Genomic DNA, 22,094 nt, shown 5'->3' with positions numbered 1-22,094 from the left:
GTTGTTGAGAAGGTGGCTGTCTATCTCCCTGAGGTCCAGCTACAATTCTTAAGGGGAAATTCAATTACACCACATAGCCGATATTTTGGGACAAACCTTTTATACTCTTGACCTCACAACACTATGAAAATCTCTCCTTCATCTCAACTATTGTGTGGCCGAAAGGACCAGCACTCTGAAGTGTTCTTGCAAGTACATTTTTCAGCCATGATGGGTATATCATTGTCAGCCATTCTCAAATACTCCCTAGAAAATTACCAATCCTATGACCATTCCCATGTGATAGTGTATCAGACAAACAAAAAAATGTGAACTTACTCATACAAATTTTCTTAAAGCTTTCTTACATTCTTGCAAATTCCTCATATCCTTGCAATTTAATCTATTTCATCACAGTATTTTAATAATGTATGTGGAAGTAATTTTAATAATTATTTACTATTTATGCATTTAGGTCTACACATGACATTGGTCTGTAATTTTCTTGTTTTTAATTTTTTAATCTTTTTTAAATGAGTGGGTTTTTTAAAACTTTTATTTTAGGTTCTGGGGTACATGTGGAAGTTTGTTATATACATAAACTTGTGTCACAGGGGTTTGTTGTGCAGATTTTTTTGTCACTCAGTTATTAAGTCTAGTACCTATTAGTTATTTTTCTTCATATTCTTCCGACTTTCACCATTGACCGTACAACAGGCCCTGGTGCGTGTTGTTCCCTTCTGTATGTCCATATGTTCTCATCATTTAGCTCCCACTTAGAAGTGAGAACATGTGGTATTTGGTTTTCTGTTCCTGTGTTAGTTTGTTAAGGATAACGGACTCCAATTCCATCCATGTTCCTGCAAAGGTCATGGTCTTGTCTTTTAATGGCTGCATAGTATTCCATGGTGTATATGTACCACATTTTCTTCATCCAATCTGTCATTGATGGGCATTTATGTTGACTCTATGTATTTGCCATTATTGTGAATAGTGCTGTAGTGAACATATGCATGCACGTGTCTTTATTTTTTTATTTAATTTAATTTTTTTTTTTTTTTGAGACGGAGTCTTCCTCTGTCACCCAGGCTGGAGTGCAGTGGTGCGATCTCGGCTCACTGCAAGCTCTGCCTCCCAGGTTCACGCCATTCTCCTGCCTCAGCCTCCCAAGTAGCTGGGACTACAGGTGCCCGCCACCAAGCCCAGATAATTTTGTGTGTGTGTGTGTATTTTTAGTAGAGACGGGGTTTCACCATGTTAGCCAAGATGGTCTCAATCTCCTGACCTCGTGATCTGCCCACCTCGGCCTCCCAAAGTGCTGGACTTACAGGCATGTGTCTTTATAATAGAATGATTTATATTCCTGTGAGTATATATCCAGTAATGGGATTGCTGGGTCAAATGGTATTTCTGCTTTTAGGTTTTGAGGAATGTCTTCCACAATGGTTGAAGTAATTTACATTCCCATCAACAGTGTATAAGTGTTCCTTTTTCTCTGTAACCTCACTAGCCTCTGTTAATTTTTTTACTTTTTAATAATACACATTCTAACTGCTGTGAGATGATATTTCATTGTGGTTTTGGTTTGCATTTATCTAATAATCAGCGATGTAGAGCTTTTTGTCATGATTTTTGGCCACATAAATGCCTTCTTTTGAAAAGTATCTGTTCCTTTGCCCACTTTTTAATGGGGTTGTTTTTTTTTTCTTGTAAGTTTGTTTAAGTTCCTTATACATGCTGAATAGTAGACCTTTGTCAGAAGCACAGTTAGCAAAAATTTTCACATTTGTCAATTTTTGCTTTTGTTGCAGTAGTTTTTGGCACCTTTGCATGAAATCGTTGCCCATTCCAATGTCTAGAATGGTATTTCCTAGGTTGTCTTCCAGGGTTTTTATAGTTTGGGGTTTTACATTTAAATATTTAATCCATCTTGAGTTAATTTTTTTATATGGTGTAGGGAAGAGGCCCAGGTTCAGTCTTGTGCATATGGCTAGCCAGCTACCTCAGCACTATTTATTGAACAAGGAATACCTGCTCCATTTCTTGTTTTTGTCAAATTTGTCAAAGATCAGATGGTTTTAGGTGTTAGACATTACTTCCGGGCTCTCTGTTCTATTCCATTGATCTTTGTGTCTGTTTTTGTACCCGTATCATGCAGTTTTGGTTATTGTAGGCTTGCAGTATAGTTTGAAGTCCAATAGCATGATGTCTCCTACTTTGTTCTTTTGTCCGAGGGTTACCTTGGCTATTTGAGCCCTTTTGTGTTTCCAAACGAATTTTAAAATAGTTTTTTTTTTTTTTTTTTCTGTGAAGAATGTCATTGGTAGTTTGGTAGGAATAGCATTAAGTCTGTATATTACTTTGGTCAGTGTGGTCATTAAACAATATTAACTCTTCCCATCCATGGGCATGGAATGTTTCTCCATTTGTTTACATCATCTCTGATTTATTTGAGCAAGTTTTGTAACTCTCATTATAGAGATCTTTCGCCTCCCTAGTTAGCCTCATTCCTAAGTATCTTATTCTTTTTGTGGCAAATGTTAATGGGATTGATTTCCTGATTCAGCTCTTGGTTTGGTTGTTGTTTGTGTACAGGAATGCTAGTGATTTTTTTTTTTTTTTTTTTTTTTTTGCATGTTGATCTTATATCCTGAAACACTGCTAAAGTGGTTTATCAGCTTACAGAGGTTTTTGGCCAAGAATATGTAATTATGTAGATATAGAATCGTGTCATCTGCAAACAGGGATAGTCTGACTTCCTCTCTTCTTTGTTTATTATTTAAAAAAAAAAAAACCCTTTTTTTTTTCTCTTACCTGGTTGTTCTGGCAATGACTTCAAATTATTAACATATGTTGAATGAGAGTGGTGAGAGAGGGCATCTTTGTCTTGTGCTGATTTTCATATGGAAAATTTTGTCTATTCAGTATGATATTGGCTGTGGGTTTGTCGTAGATGGCACTAATTATTCTAAGGTATATTTTTTTCAATACTTCGTTTGTTGAGAATTTTTAGCATGACTGGGTTGTTGAATTTTATTAAAAGCTTTTTCTGCATCTATTAAGATGATCATATGGTTTTTGTCTTTAGTTCTGTTTATGATTTGCATATGTTGAACCAATCTTGCATCCCAGGAATAAAACCTACTTGATAGTGGTGGATTAGCTTTTTGATGTGCTGTTGGATTCAGTTTGCTGATATTTTGCTGACGATTTTTCCATCAATGTTCATCAAAGATATTGGCCTAGAGTTCTCTTCTTTTTTGTTTTGTCTCTGCCAGGTTTTAGTATCAGGATGATGCTGGCTTCATACAGCAGTCCCTCCTCCTCAATTTTGGAATAGTTTTGGTAGAAATGGTACTAGCTCTTCCTACATCTGGTGGAATTCAGCTGTGAATCTATCTGGCCCTGAGCTTTTATTGGTTGGTAGGCTATTTATTACTAATTCCATTTCAGAGCTCTTTATTGGTCTATTCAGGGATTCAATTTCTTCTTGGTTTAGGTGGGGCACAGCAGCTCACGCCTGTAATCCCAACACTTGGAGAGACCGAGGTCAATGGATCACTTGATGTCAAGTGTTAGAAACCAGCCTGGACGACATGGTGAAACCCCATCTCTACAAAAACACGAAAATTATCTGGACATGATAGTGCATGTCTGTAGTCCCAGCTACTTGGGAGGCTGAGTCAGGAGAATCACTTAAACCCGGGAGGCAGAGGTTGCAGTGAACCAAGATGACGTCACTGCACTGCAGTCTGGGTGACTCTCTCAAAAAAAGTATTCCTGGTTCAGTCTTGGGAGGACATATGTGTCCAGCAATCTATTAATTTCTTTTAGATTTTCCACTGTGTTTGCATAGAGGTGTTCATAGTATTCTCTGATGGCTTTTTGTATTTCTGTGGGGTCAGTGGTAATATTCCCTGCGGCATTTCTAAATGTGTTTATTTAGATATTCTTCCTCTTCTTCTTTATTTGTCTAGGTGGTGATCTATGTATCTTATTAATTTTTATTTTTTCAAAACATCTCCTTGATTCATTGAACTTTTAGTTTTCTTTGTGTCTCAGTCTCCTTCAGTTCAGCTGTGATTCTGTCTGCTGTTAGCATGCAGGTTGGTTTTCTTTTGCTTCTCTAAGTCTTTTAGTTGTGATGTTAGTTGGTTATTTGAGATCTTTCTAACTTTTTGATGTGGGAGTTTAGTGCTATAAATTTCCCTCTTCTCTTAACACTCCTTAGTGTGTCAAATATTCTGCTATATTGTATCTTAGTTCTCATTAGTTTTAAAGAACTTGGTGATTTCTGCCTTAATTTTATGCTTTACCCAAAAGTCATTCAGGAACAAGTTGTTTAATTTTCATGTAATTGTATGGGTTGAACAATTATCAGTCTTGAATTCTACTTTTATTGTGCTGTGGTCCAAGAGTGGTGGTTATGTTTTTGTTCTTTTACATTGGCTGAGGATAGTTTTATTTTCAATCATGTGGTTGATCTTAGAGTATGTGCCATGTGAAAATTAAAATAAGGTACATTCTGTTGTTTTAGGTGGAGTGTTCTGTATACGTCTAGCAGGTGCATTTGGTCTTTGTTAATTTTTTTTTTTTTTTTTTTTTGAGACAGAGCCTTTGCTCTGTCACCCAGGCTGGAGTGCAGTGGTGCGGTCTCGGCTCACTGCAAGCTCCGCCTCCCGGGTTTACGCCATTCTCCTGCCTCAGCCTCCCGAGTAGCTGGGACTACAGGCGCCTGCTACCACGCCCGGCTAATTTTTTGTATTTTTAGTAGAGAAGGGGTTTCACCGTGTTAGCCAGGATGGTCTCTATCTCCTGACCTTGTGATCCGCCTGTCTCGGCCTCCCAAAGTGCTGGGATTACAGGCTTGAGCCACAGCGCCGGGCCTATCTTTGTTAATTTTCTGCTTCAGTAATCTGTCTAATACTGTCACTGGGGTGTTGAAGTCTCCCACTATTATTGTTTGGGAGTCTATGTCTCTTTGAAGGTCTCTAAGAACTTGCTTTACGAATATGAGTGCTCCTGTGTTGGGTGCATAGATACTTAAAATAGGTCTTGTTGAATTGAACTCTTTACCATTATGTAATATCCTTCTTTGTCTTTTGTGATCTTTGTTGGTTTAAAGTGTATTTTGTCTGAAATTAGAATTGCAACCTCTGCTTTTTTATGTCTTCCATTTTCTTGGAATATTTTTCTCCATCCATTTATTTTGAGACTATGGGTGTCATTGCATGTGAGATGGGTCTCTCAAAGACAGCATACCAATACATACTTGTTCTTTATCTAGCTTGCTACCCTGTGTCTAATACTTTGGGCATTCAGTCCATTTATATTCAAGGTTATTATTGATATATGTGGATTTGATCCTGTCATGATAATGTTAGGTAGTTATTTTCCACCCTTGCTTATATGGTTGCTTTATTGTGTCACTGTCTGTGTACTTCAGTGTGTTTTTGTAGTGACTGGTAATGGTCTTTCCTTTCCATATTTAGTGCTTCTTTCAGGAGCTCTTGTAAGGCAGATCTGGTGGTAATGAATTTCCTCAGCATTTGCTTGTTTGCAGAGGGTCTTATTTCTCCTTTGTTTATAAAGCTTAGTTTGGTTGGATATGAAATTCTTAGTTGGAATTTTGTTTCTTTAAGAATGTTGAATATTAGCCCCCAGTCTCTTCTGGCTTATAGAATTTCTGCTGAAAGGTTCACTGTTATTATGATGGGTTTCCCTTTGTAGGTGACTTGTCCTTTTCTCTAGCTCTCTTTAACATTTTTTCTTTCATGTTAACCTTGGATAATCTGATAATTTTGTCTTGAGAATATTCTTCCAGTGAAGTATTTTGTTAGAGTTCCCTGCATTTCCTGAATTTGAATGTTGGCCTCTCTAGCTAGGTTTGGGAAGTTCTCATGGATAATATCCTGAAGTATATTTTCCAAGTTACTTCCATTCTCTCCATCTCTTTCAAGGATGCCAATGAGTCATAGATTCAGTCTCTTTACATAATCCCACATTTCTTGGAGTTTTTTATTACTTTTAATTCTTTTTTCTTTATTCTTGTCTGATTATCTTATTTCAGAAAGACAGTCTTTAAGCTCTGAGATTCTTTCTTCAGCTTGGTCTATTCTGCTGTTAATGCCTGCAATTATATTATAAAATTCTTGTAGTGTTTTTCAGCTCTGTTAGGTCGGTTAGGTTCTTTTATTTTCTAGTTAAGAACCCTCTTGGGAGAACTAGTACAGTCATTTGAAGGAAAAAAGACACTCTGACTATGTGAATTGTCAGAGTTCTTGCACTGGTTATTTCTCATCTTTGCAGGCTGATGTTCCTTCAATCTTTGACATTTCTGTCCCTAGACAGAAATGGGTTTTCTTTCTTTTATCCTATTTGATGACCTTGGGGGTTGATTGTGCTATAAGGTGGGTTCAGTCAACTGACTTTGTTTCTATAATATTTTAGGGGGCCAAGGCTCAGCTCAGGACTCCTGGACAGCCTGCTCTAACTCTGGGGTACTGTTATTGGACCCTAGCTTTGTTCTCTGGCTCCTTGAGGTTAGAAATGTGCTGTACTGGAGGGGCCAAAGTTCTCCCAAACTACTGATCACAACAACCTGATGGGTGCTGCCAGCCAAATAACTTTGTAGGGTTGTGGCAATGGAATGCATCCCTCTTTTGCATGTGCCAGCAGCAGTGACCTTGTGGCATGGTGAATGCTTATTGGCCACAACAGTGTCCTAGTGGGTATTGGGGTGCTAGCATTTATGCAGGTATTTGCAGCAGGAGCAGTGGCAGCACAACTTGGAGAGGGAGGGGTCTCCCATTAATTACTGTGCGTGCATTTGCTCCAGCAGTGGTGTTAGCACAGGGGCACGACACTGCAGGGCACAGTACTGTGTGCACCCTCTGTACACATTTCCACAGGTAGCAGTGGCCACTCAGAGTGGGTGTGAGTTTGCTGTTTTGAATGCCTAGTTTTCCACAGTGGCAGTGGCAGCACAGGTGAAAGGTGCTGGCAGGGGCAGGGCTGGTGGGCTCCATATCTGAAAATGGTGTGACAATGATGACTGTGCAGTAGAGGAAGGGGAAATGGGGTACACTCATGCCAGTAGCAGTGGCATGGCACGGTACATGTACACAAGCATGCTGGTAAAGAGAAATTAAGTTGTGTACATGCACACATGGCAAAGCAATTGTATAGTGGCCCTGGACAAATGCATGCAGGCAAAGTGACACAGGGGAGGCTGCAGTGGCAGGAGGGTGGGTGGGCTGTTGCATGTCACCAGGGCCCATTCTGCTGTAGCATTCTGCTGGTCAGGCATGGTCTGCCAGTGTTGGAGCTATGATGTGAGCCCAGAGGAAATACCTGGGCGGAGCGGGGAGCTGCACTGTCCCAGGGGGCCCCAAAGAGGCAAGCAGACTGAGGTGCTCAGGTCAGAATGACCCCATCACCCTGGAGAGCTCAGGTCTGACGGTTCTCCTAGGGCTGAAGTCTCCTATGGGAGCAAGTTGAACCTAGGGAGATGGGCATCCCTGGCGGTGCTCCATCACAGATGCTCCTGCACCAAACCCTCCAGCTCTGCACCAGCTGGAGTTCTGCCTTTACTTCCTTTCTAAGAAGCTCTCCCTGCAACTCTGGTGTCCAGGGTGGTTGAGTGGTCTCCTCCTGCCAGGATTCCAGGGGTCTGTGGCAAGAGACAGTTTCTCCTTGCCTGTTCGACTCACTCCTTCCACAGGAGTTGTTGGGGGCCAGGAACAAGTCCTGGTATAAAGTAGCCTGTGCAGGGTTCCCAGCTTTCTCCCCCTTCATCCCAGCATCTGTGTCTTCCCTCTGTCCACCCTCGATGTCTTCCCTCTAAAAATCTGCTAGAAGTATACCAGTCTTCTCAATGTCCCAGTCCTTTGATGAAAGATATTCCACCTGGCTGTGTCTAGTTGGCCATCTTGGAGAGCTGATTTTTAAATTTTTAAAAAGACACATAATAGTTTTATATATTTGTGTGGTACATATTGAGTTTCAATAAATACAATGTGTAGTAATCATGTCAGGATAAAGAGCATATTCATCACCCAAACATTTATCTGTGATTTTCTTTATGTTACTTTTACTATCTTAATATCATAGTTATCTCACTTTTATTTTAAAAAAATTAGAAATCATTCTAACTGCATGATCTAGTCTAGTATAAATAGGTCACATTATGATTCAAGCCATATTTGTGAAGCCAGTCAATGCAATTCTCAAATGTTTTATATTTTTCTGCCATACAGTCAACACAAGAAATATCAAAAATACGAAATGTATTTTCATTCACTCTGTTGCTATTATAGCTCTACAGATTTACTCTTCTTTCAATTTTTTGACTATTAAATTTCCCCACATATTTTAGAATCAAGCTGTTCCTAATAGTATAATATAATTTAAAAAATGAGTAACCATAGTTGTGTAACAATCAAAGATAGTACCTCATTATCTCATTTTCTTCTGTTTTGGCTTTCTCGCTACTTAAAACATTATGATTGTACAGGGGTTTAAGGACCAGGTGACTAAACTGAGAACCCCTTTCTTATGGGTGTCATAGGTGAGAGAGCCAAGTCTCTGACCAGGGCCTGGAAAGCTTGCTTCACTGACCTGTTGGTATTCAAACTTAACAATGGCACTAGCCTCAAGACTATTAGTTGAAAAGGTTAAATCTGTGGTCCAGTCATTTAAACTGTCATGCTCTATGGGCACCACAGAAATATAGAAAGTTGACCGACATAATATAGTCTGTGGTTAGGTGTTTATCCTGTTTTCTCTTAAAACTATTGTGTGACCTGATAGCCTCTTTCGTAAGTTACTGTCTTAGAGGTTCTACAGAAAAAGGTGACAGCCTCCCAAAGAGAAAAGCAGAAAGGGGAGCTAGAGACTGAGACAGCAAAATCTATTACCTGGAACAGATATCAAATATTAAAAAATAAAAGCCAGGGGCTCAAGCCTGTAATCCCAACAATTTGGGAGGCCGAGGTCAGGCCTGAGATCAGGTCTCAGATCACCTGAGGTCAGGAGTTTGAGACTAGCCTGGCCAACATGGTGAAACCCCATCTCTACTAAAAATAAAGAAATTAGCCAATCCTGGTGGTGGGCACCTGTAATCTCAGCTACTTGGGAGGCTGAGGCAGGAGAATCACTTGGACCCAGGAGGCAGAAGTTGCAGTGAGCCGAGATCATGCTGCTGCTGCACTCCAGCCTGGGCAACAAGAGCAAGGTTCCACTGCAAAAAAAAAAAAAAAAAATTAATTACAAAAATAAAAACCAGACTCTTAGAACATGTAATGCTATCATTCATTCTAGTGAATATTCCTAGCAATCCAACAAGGTAACTATTTTTTAAGGAGTTTAAGCGCTATAGGACAGGTGCTTTGACCAGCACTGTTAGCTGGCCCCATCCTGTTAGTAATGACGTAATGGCCGTGTTCCTCTCAGTGGCATCATGACATGATCATTTTTACTGCTCTGCTCTTGGTGCCATGTTACTTACCTACAGAATGACCCAGGAAAATTGAATTAATAGTAGAGTCATTATCATGGCAAGTGGTACCATATTTTATTTTCCTCTCTTTTTGAAGCGAGGTAAAAATCTCGACCTGGGAGGTAATAATCAAAGTTCATATTTAAGGATTTTAAACAATAGGCATAAAATCTGGAGTGTGTAAAAAAACAAGCATGAGGAGTCAGGGGGAGTATACATTCTCACAACTATCTAGGAAAAGAAAATTTCCCAGTTCTATAAATAATTCAGAAACAAAAGGAAACACCAGGATTAACCAGGAATTTTAAGGTGTTTATTTTTTTCTCATACCAAAGTGCCTAATTGGGGAATTTTTAATATTCGGTAGTAATCATCTCTAAGTCCCATTTATCCTATTTTATTTATAAAAAGGAGGAATTAAGCCGGGCGCGGTGGCTCAAGCCTGTAATCCCAGCACTTTGGGAGGCTGAGATGGGCGGATCACTAGGTCAGGAGATCGAGACCATCCTGGCTAACACGGTGAAACCCCGTCTCTACTAAAAATACAAAAAACTAGCCGGGCGAGGTGGCGGGCGCCTGTAGTCCCAGCTACTCGGGAGGCTGAGGCAGGAGAATGGCATAAACCCGGGAGGCGAAGCTTGCAGTGAGCTGAGATCCGGCCACTGCACTCCAGCCCGGGCGACAGAGCAAGACTCCGTCTCAACAAAAAAAAAAAAAAGGAGGAATTAGAGCAGGTGATCTACACCAAAATGATTATCACAATGCTGCTGTCTGTTGAAATCATTAGGATACAGGTAGACTTGCATAAAGTTTTTTGCATTTGTCAGATTGTTCACGCTGTTGATTATTTATTTTGCTCTACAGAAGATTTTTAGTTTAATGAAGTCCCAACTGTCTGTTTTTGTTGCATTTGCTTTTGAAATCTAGTCATGAATTTTTGCCTAGGCCAATATCCAGAGGAGTTTTTCAAGGTTTTTTTTCAAGTACTTTTATAGTTTCAGGTCTTACATTTAAGTCTTTAATCCATCTCTAGCTAACTTTTGTATATGGTGAGAGACAGGATTCATTTTTATTCTTCAGCATATGGCAATCCAATTTTCTCAGGACCATTTATAGAATAGGGTGTCCTTTCCCTAGTATATGTTTTTGTCAACTTTATCAGGGATCACCTAGCTTTAAGTATATGGCTCTATTTGTGGGTCCTTTATTCTGTTCTGTTCCTCTATGACTCTATTTTTACACCATTACCATGCAGCTTTGGTTATTCTACCTTTATGGTATAATTTGAACAGGTAATGTGGTGGCACCTGCATTGCTCCTTTTCCTTCGAATTGCTTTTGCAATTTGGGCTCTTTTTTGGTTCCATATAAATTTTAGAATTATGTTTTTTAATTCTATGAAAAATGACATTGGTGTTCTGATGGAAATTGCATTAAATCTATAGATTACTTTGGACATAATGGTCATTTTAATAAAATTGATTCTTCTGGCCCGTAAGTATGGGGTGCTTTTACATTTGATTGTGTCATGTACAGTTTCTTTCGTAAATGTTTTAGTTTTCCTTGTAGAGGTATTTTACCTACTTGGGTAAATATATTCCTAGGTTTTGTTTCTTGATAGCTATTATTATTGGAATTGGCTCTTGATTTGGTTCTCAGCTTGATTGTTATCGATGTATAGAAATAAAACTGATTTTGGAATATTGATTTTGTATCCTGAAACTTTACTTAATTCATTTATCAAATTTAGGAGTCTTTTATAGACTTCTTTAGAATTTTCTAGGTAGAAATTTACATCATTAGAAAACACAGATCATTTGACTTCCTCTTTTACAGTTTGATTACCTTTATTTTTTCTCTTGCCTGAACATTCTGCGTAGAAGTTCCAGTACTATGGCAGAGTGGACATCCCCGTCTTCTTTCCGTTCTTAGGGGAACTTCAACTTCCCCATTCAGTATAATGGTAACTGTAATTTTGTTGCATATGGCTTTTATCATTTTGAGGTATGTTCCTTCTTTGTCTAGTTTGTGAGGGCTTTTATGATCAAGGAATACTACGTTTTATCAAATGCCTTTTCTGCATCTACTGAGATCATATCATTTTTGTTTTTAATTCTGTTTATGAGGTCAGTCACATTTATTGATTGCATTGATAAACCATCCTTCCATCCCTGGAATAAAACCCACTTGGCTGTGGTGTATTATCTTTCTGATGTGCTGTTGGATTTGGTTTGCTAGTATTTTGTTAAGGATTTTTGTATCTAGATTCAACAGATATATTGGCATGTAGTTTTCTTTTTTGTTGTTGCTGCATCCTTGCCTGACCTTGGTATCAGTGTGATACTGGCTTCATAGAAGGAGATACGAATGATTCCCTCTTCCCCTGTATTTTGAAACAGTTTCAGTATACTTGGTACCCTTTTTTTTATACATTGAGTATAATTTGTCTGTGAATCTGATATGGTTTGCATCTGTGTCTCCACCCAAATCTAATGTTGAACTGTGATCCCCAGTGTTGTAGGTGGGGCCTGGTGGGAGATGATTGAACCATAAGGGAAAGTTCTAATGAGTGGTTTAGCACCATCTCCCCAGGTGCTGTTCTTATGATAGAGTTCTCATGAGATCTGGTTATTTAAGAGTGTGTAGCATCTTCCCACTCTCTCTCTTCCTCCTGCTCTGGCCATGTGAAACATTGCTACCTCACCCTTCACTTTCTGCCATGCTTGTAAATTTCCTGAGGCCTTCTCAGAAGCCAAGTAGGTACCACCATGTTTCCTGTACCTGCGAGCCAATTTTCTTATAAACTTCTTTTCCTTATAAATTACCCTGTCTCGGGTATTTCTTTATAGCAATACAAGAACTGACTAATACAGAATACATCTATTGCTGGACTTTTGCTTATTGGGAAATGTTTTTATTACTGATTCAATCTCAGTACTGATTAGCGGCCAACTTGGGATTTCTAGTTCTTCCTGGTTAAATCATTGGAGGTTGTGTGTTTGCAGGAATTTATCTGTTTTCTCTGGGCTTTCTAGTTTGTGTTCACAGGGTTTTATAGTCATCTCTGACGATATTTTTATTTATGTGATATAAATTGTAATGTTTCTTTTTGCATTTCTGAATGTGTTAATTTGAATCTTCTCTCATCTTTTCCTGGTTAACATAATTGGTGGTCTATCAATGTTATCTTTTCAAATAACCAATATTTTGTTTCATTTATTATTTGTATTTTTTGTTTCAATTTACTTTATTTCTGATCTGATTTTTGTTATTTCTTTTCTTCTGCTGGGTTTGGGTTTAGTTTGTTCTTACTTTTTTAGTTCTTGTGTTTGTGACATTAGAGTGTTAGTGTATAATCTTTTCATTTTTTTGATGTAGCATTTAACACTGTAAACTTCCCTCTTAGAAATGCTTTTGCTTTATCCCAAGGTTCTCGTATGTTGTGTCTCCATTTTCATTTATTTCAAAAAACTTTTTCACTTCCATCTTAATTTCATCAATGAACCAAAAAATTATTTAGGAGCATCGTATTTAGTTGTTACACCTCTGTATTATTTTGAGAATTCCCCTTGGAATTGATTTCAGTTTTATTTCACTGTGGTCCAAAAAGATACATATATGATTTAAATTTTTTAAATTAATTTATACTTGTTTTGTGGTCTAATATATGGTCTATCTTGTAGAATGTCGCATGTACTGATAAGAAAAATTTGTATATATTCTACATTCTATATTCTTGTTGGGTAGAATATTCTGTAAATGTCAGTTGGGTCAATTTAGTCTAAACTCTAATTTAAATCTAGTAGATCTATTTTGATTTTCTATCTCAGTGATCTGTCTATTGCTGTTTGTGGGAGTTGAAGTCCCCGACTATTATTGTATTGCTGTCTATCAATTTTCCTAGGTCTAATAATATTTGTTTTATCAATCTGAGTGCTCCAGTATTGAGCACAAATATGTTTCAGCATGCTATACCTTCATGTCAAATTGGTTCCTTTGTTATTACACGATGACCTTCTTTGTCATTTTTAAGTATTATTGATTTAAAATTTGTTTGATTTGATACACAAACTTCTGCTTGGTTTTGGCTTCTATTTGCATGGAATATCTTTTTCCACCCCTTTTGTTGCATTCTCCAATTGTACTTACCAGTAAGATGAGTTTTTTGTGAGCAGCATATACTTAGATCATGCTTTTAAAAATTCATTCTGCTAATCCATATCTTTTAAGTGGAGCAGTTAATCTATTTATATTCAAGGTTTATATGCTATGTGAAATTTTGTTACTCTCATAATGTTAATTACTTACTATTTGCTTTGTGGCCTCCTTTTTATTACTGTTTTATAAGACTTGTGAGTTTTATACTTTCATGTATTTTTATGATGGCAAGTATCAATCTTTCCTTGCCATGTTTAGAACTTCCTTGAGCACTTTTTGTAAGACCAGTCTAATGGTGATCAATTTTCTCAGCATATTCTTATCTGGGAAATCATATATTTCTCTCTCACTTTTGAAGCTTATTCTAACAGGATACAAAATTGGGGGTTGCCAGTTTTTTTCTTTACACACTTAGAAAATAGAATCTCAATCTCTTCTGACACAAGGTTTTGCTGAGAAGTCTACTCTTAGTCTGACGAGACTATCTTTATAAGTGATTAAATGCTTTTCTCTTGCTGATTTTAGGATTTCTCCTTCACCGTTGATTTTAGATAGTCTGATGATTATGTTGTGACAAGGTCCTTTGTGCAATATATGTTTCTGGAGTTCATTGGTCCTCTTGTATCTGAGTATTTAAATATTTTGCTAGACTAGGGAAGCTTTTCTCAATTATTTACTTAAACAGGTTTTCTAAATTTTTGCTCTTTCTTCTCTTTTGGAAATACCTATGATTCATAGGTTTCATCATTTTACGTAGCCTCATCCCTCTTGAAGGCTTTATTCATTCTTCTTTATTCTCTTTATTTTTGCCCTCTGAATTAATTCAGATCTGTCATCAAGTTCTGAGATTCTTTCTTCTACTTAGTATAGTCTATCATTGAAGTTTTCAATCATATTTTGTAATTCCTTTAATAATTTTTTTATTTCAAGAACTTTTTTCTTTTTTTTTAAATCGCTATAGTAAACTTCTCACTCATATTCTGAATTGATTTGCAGATTTCTTTATATTTATTTTACATTTTATCTTGGATCTTTCTAAGTGCCTTAAAAATCAATATTTAAAATTTTTTATCTTGTATTTTAAACTTTCATTTTGGTCAGGACTCATTGTTAGAGGGTTAGTGTGATCCTTTAAGGGTGTCATAACATCCTGTTTTATTCATACTTCCAGTATTGCTATACACTGATCCCTTCCTTCTCATCTGGAGAAACTATTATTTCTTATTATTGAATTTATGTTCATTTGGATGGGATCTTTTCCTTTTTTTCCACTTGAGGATGTGCCTATATGTTTTGTATGGTCCTTTAGTTTTGCTTCTGGGTACTTTCAGTGTCAAAAACTCTGTACAAATTCCTTGATTATAGATAGCCTTAGAGTGGTAGCTTTCCTAAATGCCAATCACAGCCAGTGAGGTATTGGCTGTGTGAGCAGGCTCATGGCCTCCAGTAGAGCCTGCGTGGCAGAGGTATCAGGAAGCTTATTGCATTCCCAGGTGTTATGCTCTCATACCAGCAGATTTTGTGTTGAATTATGCATTTTCACCTCCAGGCCAGTGGTCCATGCTTGCAGGTAAGAGCCAGCTACAGCAGTAAAAGTAGGGTTTATGCTTGAATTTTTTTTAATTTGGAGAAGCTCTCCAGTACCTCAGGCAATAGGCTGATCTGTGAAATGCATGCCAAGAACTAGCCTGGGCTCCATGCTCACCCCTGAGTGAGGGATCAGGCTTGTCAAAGCTGACACTACCAATTTCACCCTTTGGTCCAGTAGCAGGTACAAGCACCAGGCCTGATGGGAGTGGCAGGAACATAGTGTACACTGTATGATTACTTTGATTTTAGTAGCCTTAGTTTACTGCCTTTCTCAAATTCCAGTTGTACTAGTAATAGAACAGGTGGGTGAGCAGTCTCTGGACATCCTGATTAGCCAGGGTTGTGGGTGCTGCTGGTAGCAGAGGTCATGCAAAATTTGTGTCCTTTCTGAGTGCTATGCAATTGTGTCAGTAGATGTTGTAACAGGCTAGCAAAATTGACTTCCAGGGCAGTAGGTATCACTTGTAAGTGAGAACTGCTGCGATTGTGATATTAGGGCTTGACCTTTGTTAGTGAAGAGAGGTACTGGTATATCCTGGTCAATGGAATGGGCTACCAGACTCCAATGAGTCCCAGTCTCATTCTCTACCTTTGAAGTGTGTGGAGCAGGAAAGCTAGGAGGGGCTGGGCTGGGCAAGCCTTTGCTTGGACTCGCCAGTGGTATGCACAATTTCTGGCCATGATGGGGGTCAGAAAGCAGCTCTCAAACTGCAGGAGCAACACTCCAGAGGGAAATAGAGCAACTTCTGCCGTGCCAAAGAGCTAACGTTGGAAATAGGAATGGATCTGCAGATAAGCAGGTGGTAGTGAGACCTGCCTCACTTCCATTCTCTTGACTTGGCAGGGTTTCCTCCCATGGCTTACTGCTGGCAGAAAATTGAAACAGTCAGCCCAGTTACAAGCAGGCTGTCATCAGATTGCAAAATCGCCACAAGCCATACAACTCTGCCTGAGACAAAAACTGTGACTCTTAGGTCACACCCCTCTCCGTCCAGTTCTAAGAAAAAGCAAAAGTGATTCCCCTTCTGCCCATGGCTCAAGCCCATGCCATACTCTTCTTTCATATCTGGCTGTGGGGCTCCTACCCTACTCAAGACTAGACTGCAAATCTCAGTCCGGAGACTCTCCAAACCATTGACTGCATACAGCCTGTGCTGGCTAACAGATTTCCCCCACAACCCCCTCAGAGTAAGGATCAGAAATAGCTGCCTTCCATCAATGCCGAGGTCTGTGAGCATGCACCAAGCACTTCTTTCTCCCTTTCCTTCTCACAGTCTGTCTTGTGCTCCCCAAATCAGATCCAGCACTTAGTTGTCTCAAGGAGCTCCACTATACCCTGGAATACCCAGCTCCCCAGTGGGCATACATGGGAGCTAGGTAGTCCAGGCTATGGTGGAGCTCCTTCAGACAACTGAGCGCTAGATCTGGGGAGTCTCGTGCACTGGAGGCTCACAGTTCTCCACTAGACCAGCAGGGCAGGTTGCTGCCCACCATATTTTTCAAAGTATCTAAAGTTTCTTTCACTTTTATGTTGAGGTCCCATGTTCCTTCTGGATAAAAATTCACACTGTGAATCCCTAACACACAATTTTGCTATAGATGAGGCATGCTGACAAACTTTCTAATCCAATATCTTGGAGAAAAATAACAACAACAACAAAAACACTTTTACCCCATTTAATTTCCAAGATACTTAAAGACATCATTGAAAAATAATTATATATTTAATCTTTGACAATTTTAAATAAGTCTTAAGTATGATTTTGAGCCAGCGGTGGTGGCTCACACCTACAATTCCAATGCTTTGGGTGGACAAGATAAGAGGATTGCTTGTGGTCGAGAGTTCAAGACCAGCATAGGCAACATAACAAGACCTCATCTCTACAATAAATACAAAAAGCTGAGAGGGTGGTGCATGCCAATAGCCCCAGCTAATCGGCAGGCTGTAGCAGAAGGATTGTTTCAGGCTAGGAGTTCGAGGCTGAAGTGAGCTATGATGGTGCAACTGCACTCTAGCCTGGGCAACATACCAAGACCCTGTCTCAAAAAAAAATTCCATTAATTTGAAAGGAAAGCAAGACCATTTTCACTGTGTGGCTTTAAACAGAATTTTTCAAGATAACCTCATTGAAAAAATAATGGTCACCTTGGCTGCCATAAATGTCCCTTTAAACACAGCATCCTAAACTTATACAGACCCCCTAGTATTTTGTTAAAATGGACATTCTCATCAATAGGTATACAGACTTCTATTTCACATTTCTAACAAGTTACCTATAATTTCTGAACACATTTTGAACAGCAAGGTATTTCCATATTAAGAGAAACATATGCGATATCTATATTTGTCTGTATAGTTTTAATCAAATCTCACTTGAGAGTTGGAGGTCAGAAGAGCAGGATTCAATACTAGCCATCAGCATCTGTGAACAGACAGGTGGACACAGGTGAGGACTGGAAGATCAGCCGGAGAGGTGTTATAAGCAACTGTGAGCATCAGCACCCACACCCCTCAGCATACCAGACAGGTCTGAGGACCACCTGGTTAAGTAACTTATACCTTCAGCAGAAAATGTGCTCTGGCTTCTGTATTTCTAGTATCAACTTTCCTGAGTATCATAGCTGATAAAATTAGATTTTAATGGCTATAGTTTAAAATATAATTCCTTGTGTTAAAAGAAAAAAAAAACCTATTGGAATATCCAGAGATTTTCCTTATTTATTTATTTATTTGAGATGGAGTCTCACACTCTGTCCCCCAGGCTGGAGTGCAGTGGCACCCGATCTCGCTCAGCTCACTGCAAGCTCCGCCTCCCAGGTTCACGCTATTCTCCTGCCTCAGCCTCCTGAGTAGCTGGGACTACAGGTGTGCACCACCACTCCTGGCTAATATTTTGTGTTTTTAGTAGAGACGGGGTTTCACCTCATTAGCCAGGATAGTCTCGATCTCCTGATCTTGTGATCTGCCCGCCTCGGCCTCCCAAAGTGCTGGGATTACAGGCGTGAGCCACCACGCCCGGCCTAATTTTCCTTATTTTATGAACACTGACTGATACTATAATCCAAACTACTCAAGTGTAACAGGCTGTCCTTAATTAACTCATGAGATGAATGGTCTTGCCTGTGTTGCTGGGGCTGAGGAGAAGAGACTTATCAAAGTGCAGAGGAGCATCCCTGACTCCTTCTACCAAAACCAAAAAGTGACCTTCAAAATGTGGCTATTTCCAAGAAATGCTGTCAGCAGATGGAGCTGCAAGAGGAACATCTTGGGAAGCCCACCCTTACATATCTTCTTCCTTGGGTGGTTTATGTTCTGACTTGTAACACTGTGAGAGGGTAACTATTATACTGGAAACAATAATAAGTTGCAGCATCTTCAGGCTGTAGGCTACTGATGGTGAGCGTGAAATCTGTCCCAGATCCACTGCCACTGAACCTCGATGGTACACCAGTGTACAAACTGGATGCATAAGAAATCAGCAGCTTAGGCACTTTCCCTGGCTTCTGCTGATACCAGGCTAATCCTTTGTTAATGCTTTGACTCGCCCGGCAAGCGATGGTGACTCTGTCTCCTACAGATGCAGACAGGAAGGTTGGAGACTGGGTCAACTGGACATCACATTTGGCACCTGAGAGGGAAAAATAATAATTATCCACACAGTTATGTTGTAAGAGAATTTCTGTGAAGAGCCAGGCAGTACAGAGCACACTGGCTGAGTAAATTCCTAGCGTTCTCCTTCCTTACCTGGGAAACAGAGTAGCAGGAGCCCCAGGAGCTGAGCAGGGGCCCTCATGTCTATGCTGTGTCCTGACTGAGACTGACTCCTGCACAGGGTGTGACCAGCATATTAATAAGTCTTCAGGGCAGGGGGTTGTGCTCTGCAAACATGCAAATCAGCAGGGGATGGGGCAGGCTGAGCACAGCTGCAGGGCAATTATTCAGCAGATGCCCAATGTTCCCAGGTGTCCCAGGTTAGATAAGAGCTGAACAGATTTGCCTGCAGAGAACATGTTTCTTGCTGGGGGGGCATTTGGTTACATTTTGTTACCTGTACATATGACGAAGGCCAGACAGGCTTCCTCATTGCTCTGATTGTGTAATGACCTTCACGTGATAAATTATCAGCACTATCATCCAGAGATGGTGTGAAGTAGAAGAGCAATAAAAAACATAGTAGATCATGAGTTGTAAGGAAGGACAGTGTTTGTCATTATTAACCAGCCATCTCCAGCTAAGTGACCTGTCCTTCTCCATCTCTGAGCACTGTGCCCTACTACTTCCATCAAGGCCAGCTAAGCACAAGGGTTTTCTTCTTCCGCATCTGACAGCATCAGAGCATCAGCTACCTTCCTGGGTTGGTTTACTACCACAGATACATGCTGAATGTTCCCTTAGTGCCTCAGATTATTGTCATGCATTCTATTCCCTGTTAACCCAAGCCATTCCCTTCAGAAGTTCAGGTCCTCTGTAGATCAAGTGTTCATTTATACTCCAATCTACTGTGTTCCTAAACCCATATCGTTTATCATCACCAAATCTCTTCGTATTACTAAGAAAATAAATGCACTTCTCAATGGTTGGGTTTAAGACAGTGGGGCCCAAGCAGGGTGAGGAGAAGCAGGCAGAATGTGAAGTTAGAAGCCCTGCCTGGGATGTTGGAACTACAGTGGTAAGGGGATGTTTCCCCAAATGGAAGAGAAGGCACTGTTGGGTCAGTGTGTATACCAGAAGGTGGGATGGGCAGTGCATTCACATAGGTAAGAGTTCCCAGTGCAGAAGTCAGAGCCCAGGCGGCGTAAGGAGGACACCAACACAGAGGGCACAAAGTAAGGGATGGCCACAGAAATGGTATCAGAACTAGAGCAGGGAGTGTGGATTTGTGTGTGCAGAGCTGTCTGCAAGGAAGGGGTAGGTGACAGTGATGACTAGAGACTGGTTTTTAATAGAAAAATTGAATTAGCAAATGCATTAATGATAGAGCCAAGATTTTCGCAGTTAGAAAAAATGTTACAAACAATAAAAGAGGAATATTTTCATAAACTCTTTGGTTTTGGAATAGAATTAGAGATACCAGTGTAAACTCAGGGTTTTTGTAGATATAGACATAAATGTATATCTATGTGTAAATAGATAATCTTTCCTAGCCTAGAAAAAAATGATACCGCAGTCCTAAATAGTACCCATGGTGTTCAGATATTCATTTGAAAATGCCATTTTCCACTAAAAGGAACCCGTAATTCTTGGAGAAACGTCTGTTTCTAGGACTAGGATAGAGAAAAATGCAAGATGAGCCTGGACCATCTTGAAACTAACAAACGCTGAAAGAATGATGTAGTCATGGCAAGAGGAAATACAAGCCAATTTGAATGTGACACCAATTAGTCAGATCTGAGAAATTTTAAGTATCAAAATGATGATTAATGATGATAACATATTATAACCCAATGAAGAAAATATAAGCCTATGAGTTCATACCGATATTTCAAAAACAAATGGGGGAGTCATAAAATATCAAACAACTTCTCAAATTTTTATTAATTACAAAGGGAAAAAGCAACTGTGCCTCAGGGAGTTCTGGCAGACATCACCTTAATTCAGGTCCAAAACAAACATTATCAGTAACAGGACAAATTAAAATAAGGCACCGCCTGGTAGGATGCAATGAGAAAACCAGAGCATCACTTCTAGACATTCCTGCCTGTTGTGAGCTGTATCTCCCAAAATTTATATGTTGAAGTTGTAACCTGTAGTACCTCATAATATGAACATATTTGGAGATACAGTGTTTAAAGAAGTAATTGCGTGAAACAAAATCATTTGGTTAAGGCCCAATCCAACATGTCTGGTATCTGGTATCCTTCTAAGAAGGGGAAATTGGGACACATACATATGTGAGGGAAAGACCCTGTGATGACACTTCAGAAGACAGCTATCTATAAGCCAAGGAGAGAGGCCTCAGAAGAGAACAATCCTGCCGACAGTTATATCTTAAACTTGTAGCCTTCAGAATTGTGAGCAAATGAATTTCTGAAATTTAAGCCACCCAGTCTGTGGTACTTTGCTCTGGCAATCGTAACAAATGAATCTACAGCAAAAGATGCATTAATAACTTAATAATAACTTAATAATGAACTTAATAATGGGGAAACAAACAAACCAACCCAAATTGTGGGACATCTCACAAAATAACTAGTGCATCATCTTCAAAAGTTACAAGATCATGAAGTTCAGGGAAGACTGAGGGTCTGTTCCAGATTAAAGAAAACTACAGAGACAAGGGCCGGTAAAGGAGGCACACAATGGGTCATTTTGCTACAAAAGTCACTAGTGGAACAATTGACAAAACTTGAAACAGACCTGAGGACTACATAGAGTGATGTGTTAATGCTGGTTTCCTGATTTCATTATTGTATTGAAATGACGCAGGAGAAAGTCATTTGTAGTGACACATAGTAGAGTCTTAGAATGCGTCTATAACACTTTCAACTTACCCTCAAATGGTTCCAATGGGAAATAAGTACTTCATGCTGTTCCTAAATTTCTTATTTATTTATTTATTTATTTATTTATTCGAGACTGAGTCTCACTCTGTTGCCCAGACTGGAGGGCAGTGGTGCGATCTCAGCTCACTACAACCTCCACCTCCTGAGTTCAAGCGATTCTCCCGCCTCAGCCTCATGAGTAGCTGGGATTACAGGCATGTGCCATCACACCCAGCTAACTTTTGTATTTTTAATAGAGACAGGATTTCTCTATGTTGGCCAAGCCTCCCAAAGTGCTGGGATTACAGGCATGAGTCACCGCATCCCCAGCCTGTTCTTACATTTCTTTCAAAGTTTTAAAAATAAAACATCAGTTCTCAAGTGCG

The 22,094-nt window shown here is 39.4% G+C and overlaps 2 gene segments (V, D, J or C); one reads left to right on the top strand and one right to left on the bottom strand.

The window, feature by feature from the left end:
- Nucleotides 1-22,094, top strand: part of LOC117062880 — a 239,923-nt gene that overhangs the window by 139,672 nt on the left and 78,157 nt on the right.
- LOC117062907 lies at nt 18,517-19,071 on the bottom strand. The segment is given in 2 exon segments: nt 18,517-18,854; nt 18,971-19,071. Coding segments are annotated over 2 exon segments (372 nt in total).

This window comes from Trachypithecus francoisi, unplaced genomic scaffold (assembly GCF_009764315.1).
Source record: "Trachypithecus francoisi isolate TF-2019V2 unplaced genomic scaffold, Tfra_2.0 Lachesis_group17, whole genome shotgun sequence".
Lineage (NCBI taxonomy): Eukaryota > Metazoa > Chordata > Mammalia > Primates > Cercopithecidae > Trachypithecus > Trachypithecus francoisi.
Note: the sequence above shows the minus strand (reverse complement) of the source record. Positions and strands in the feature narration are given on the sequence as shown.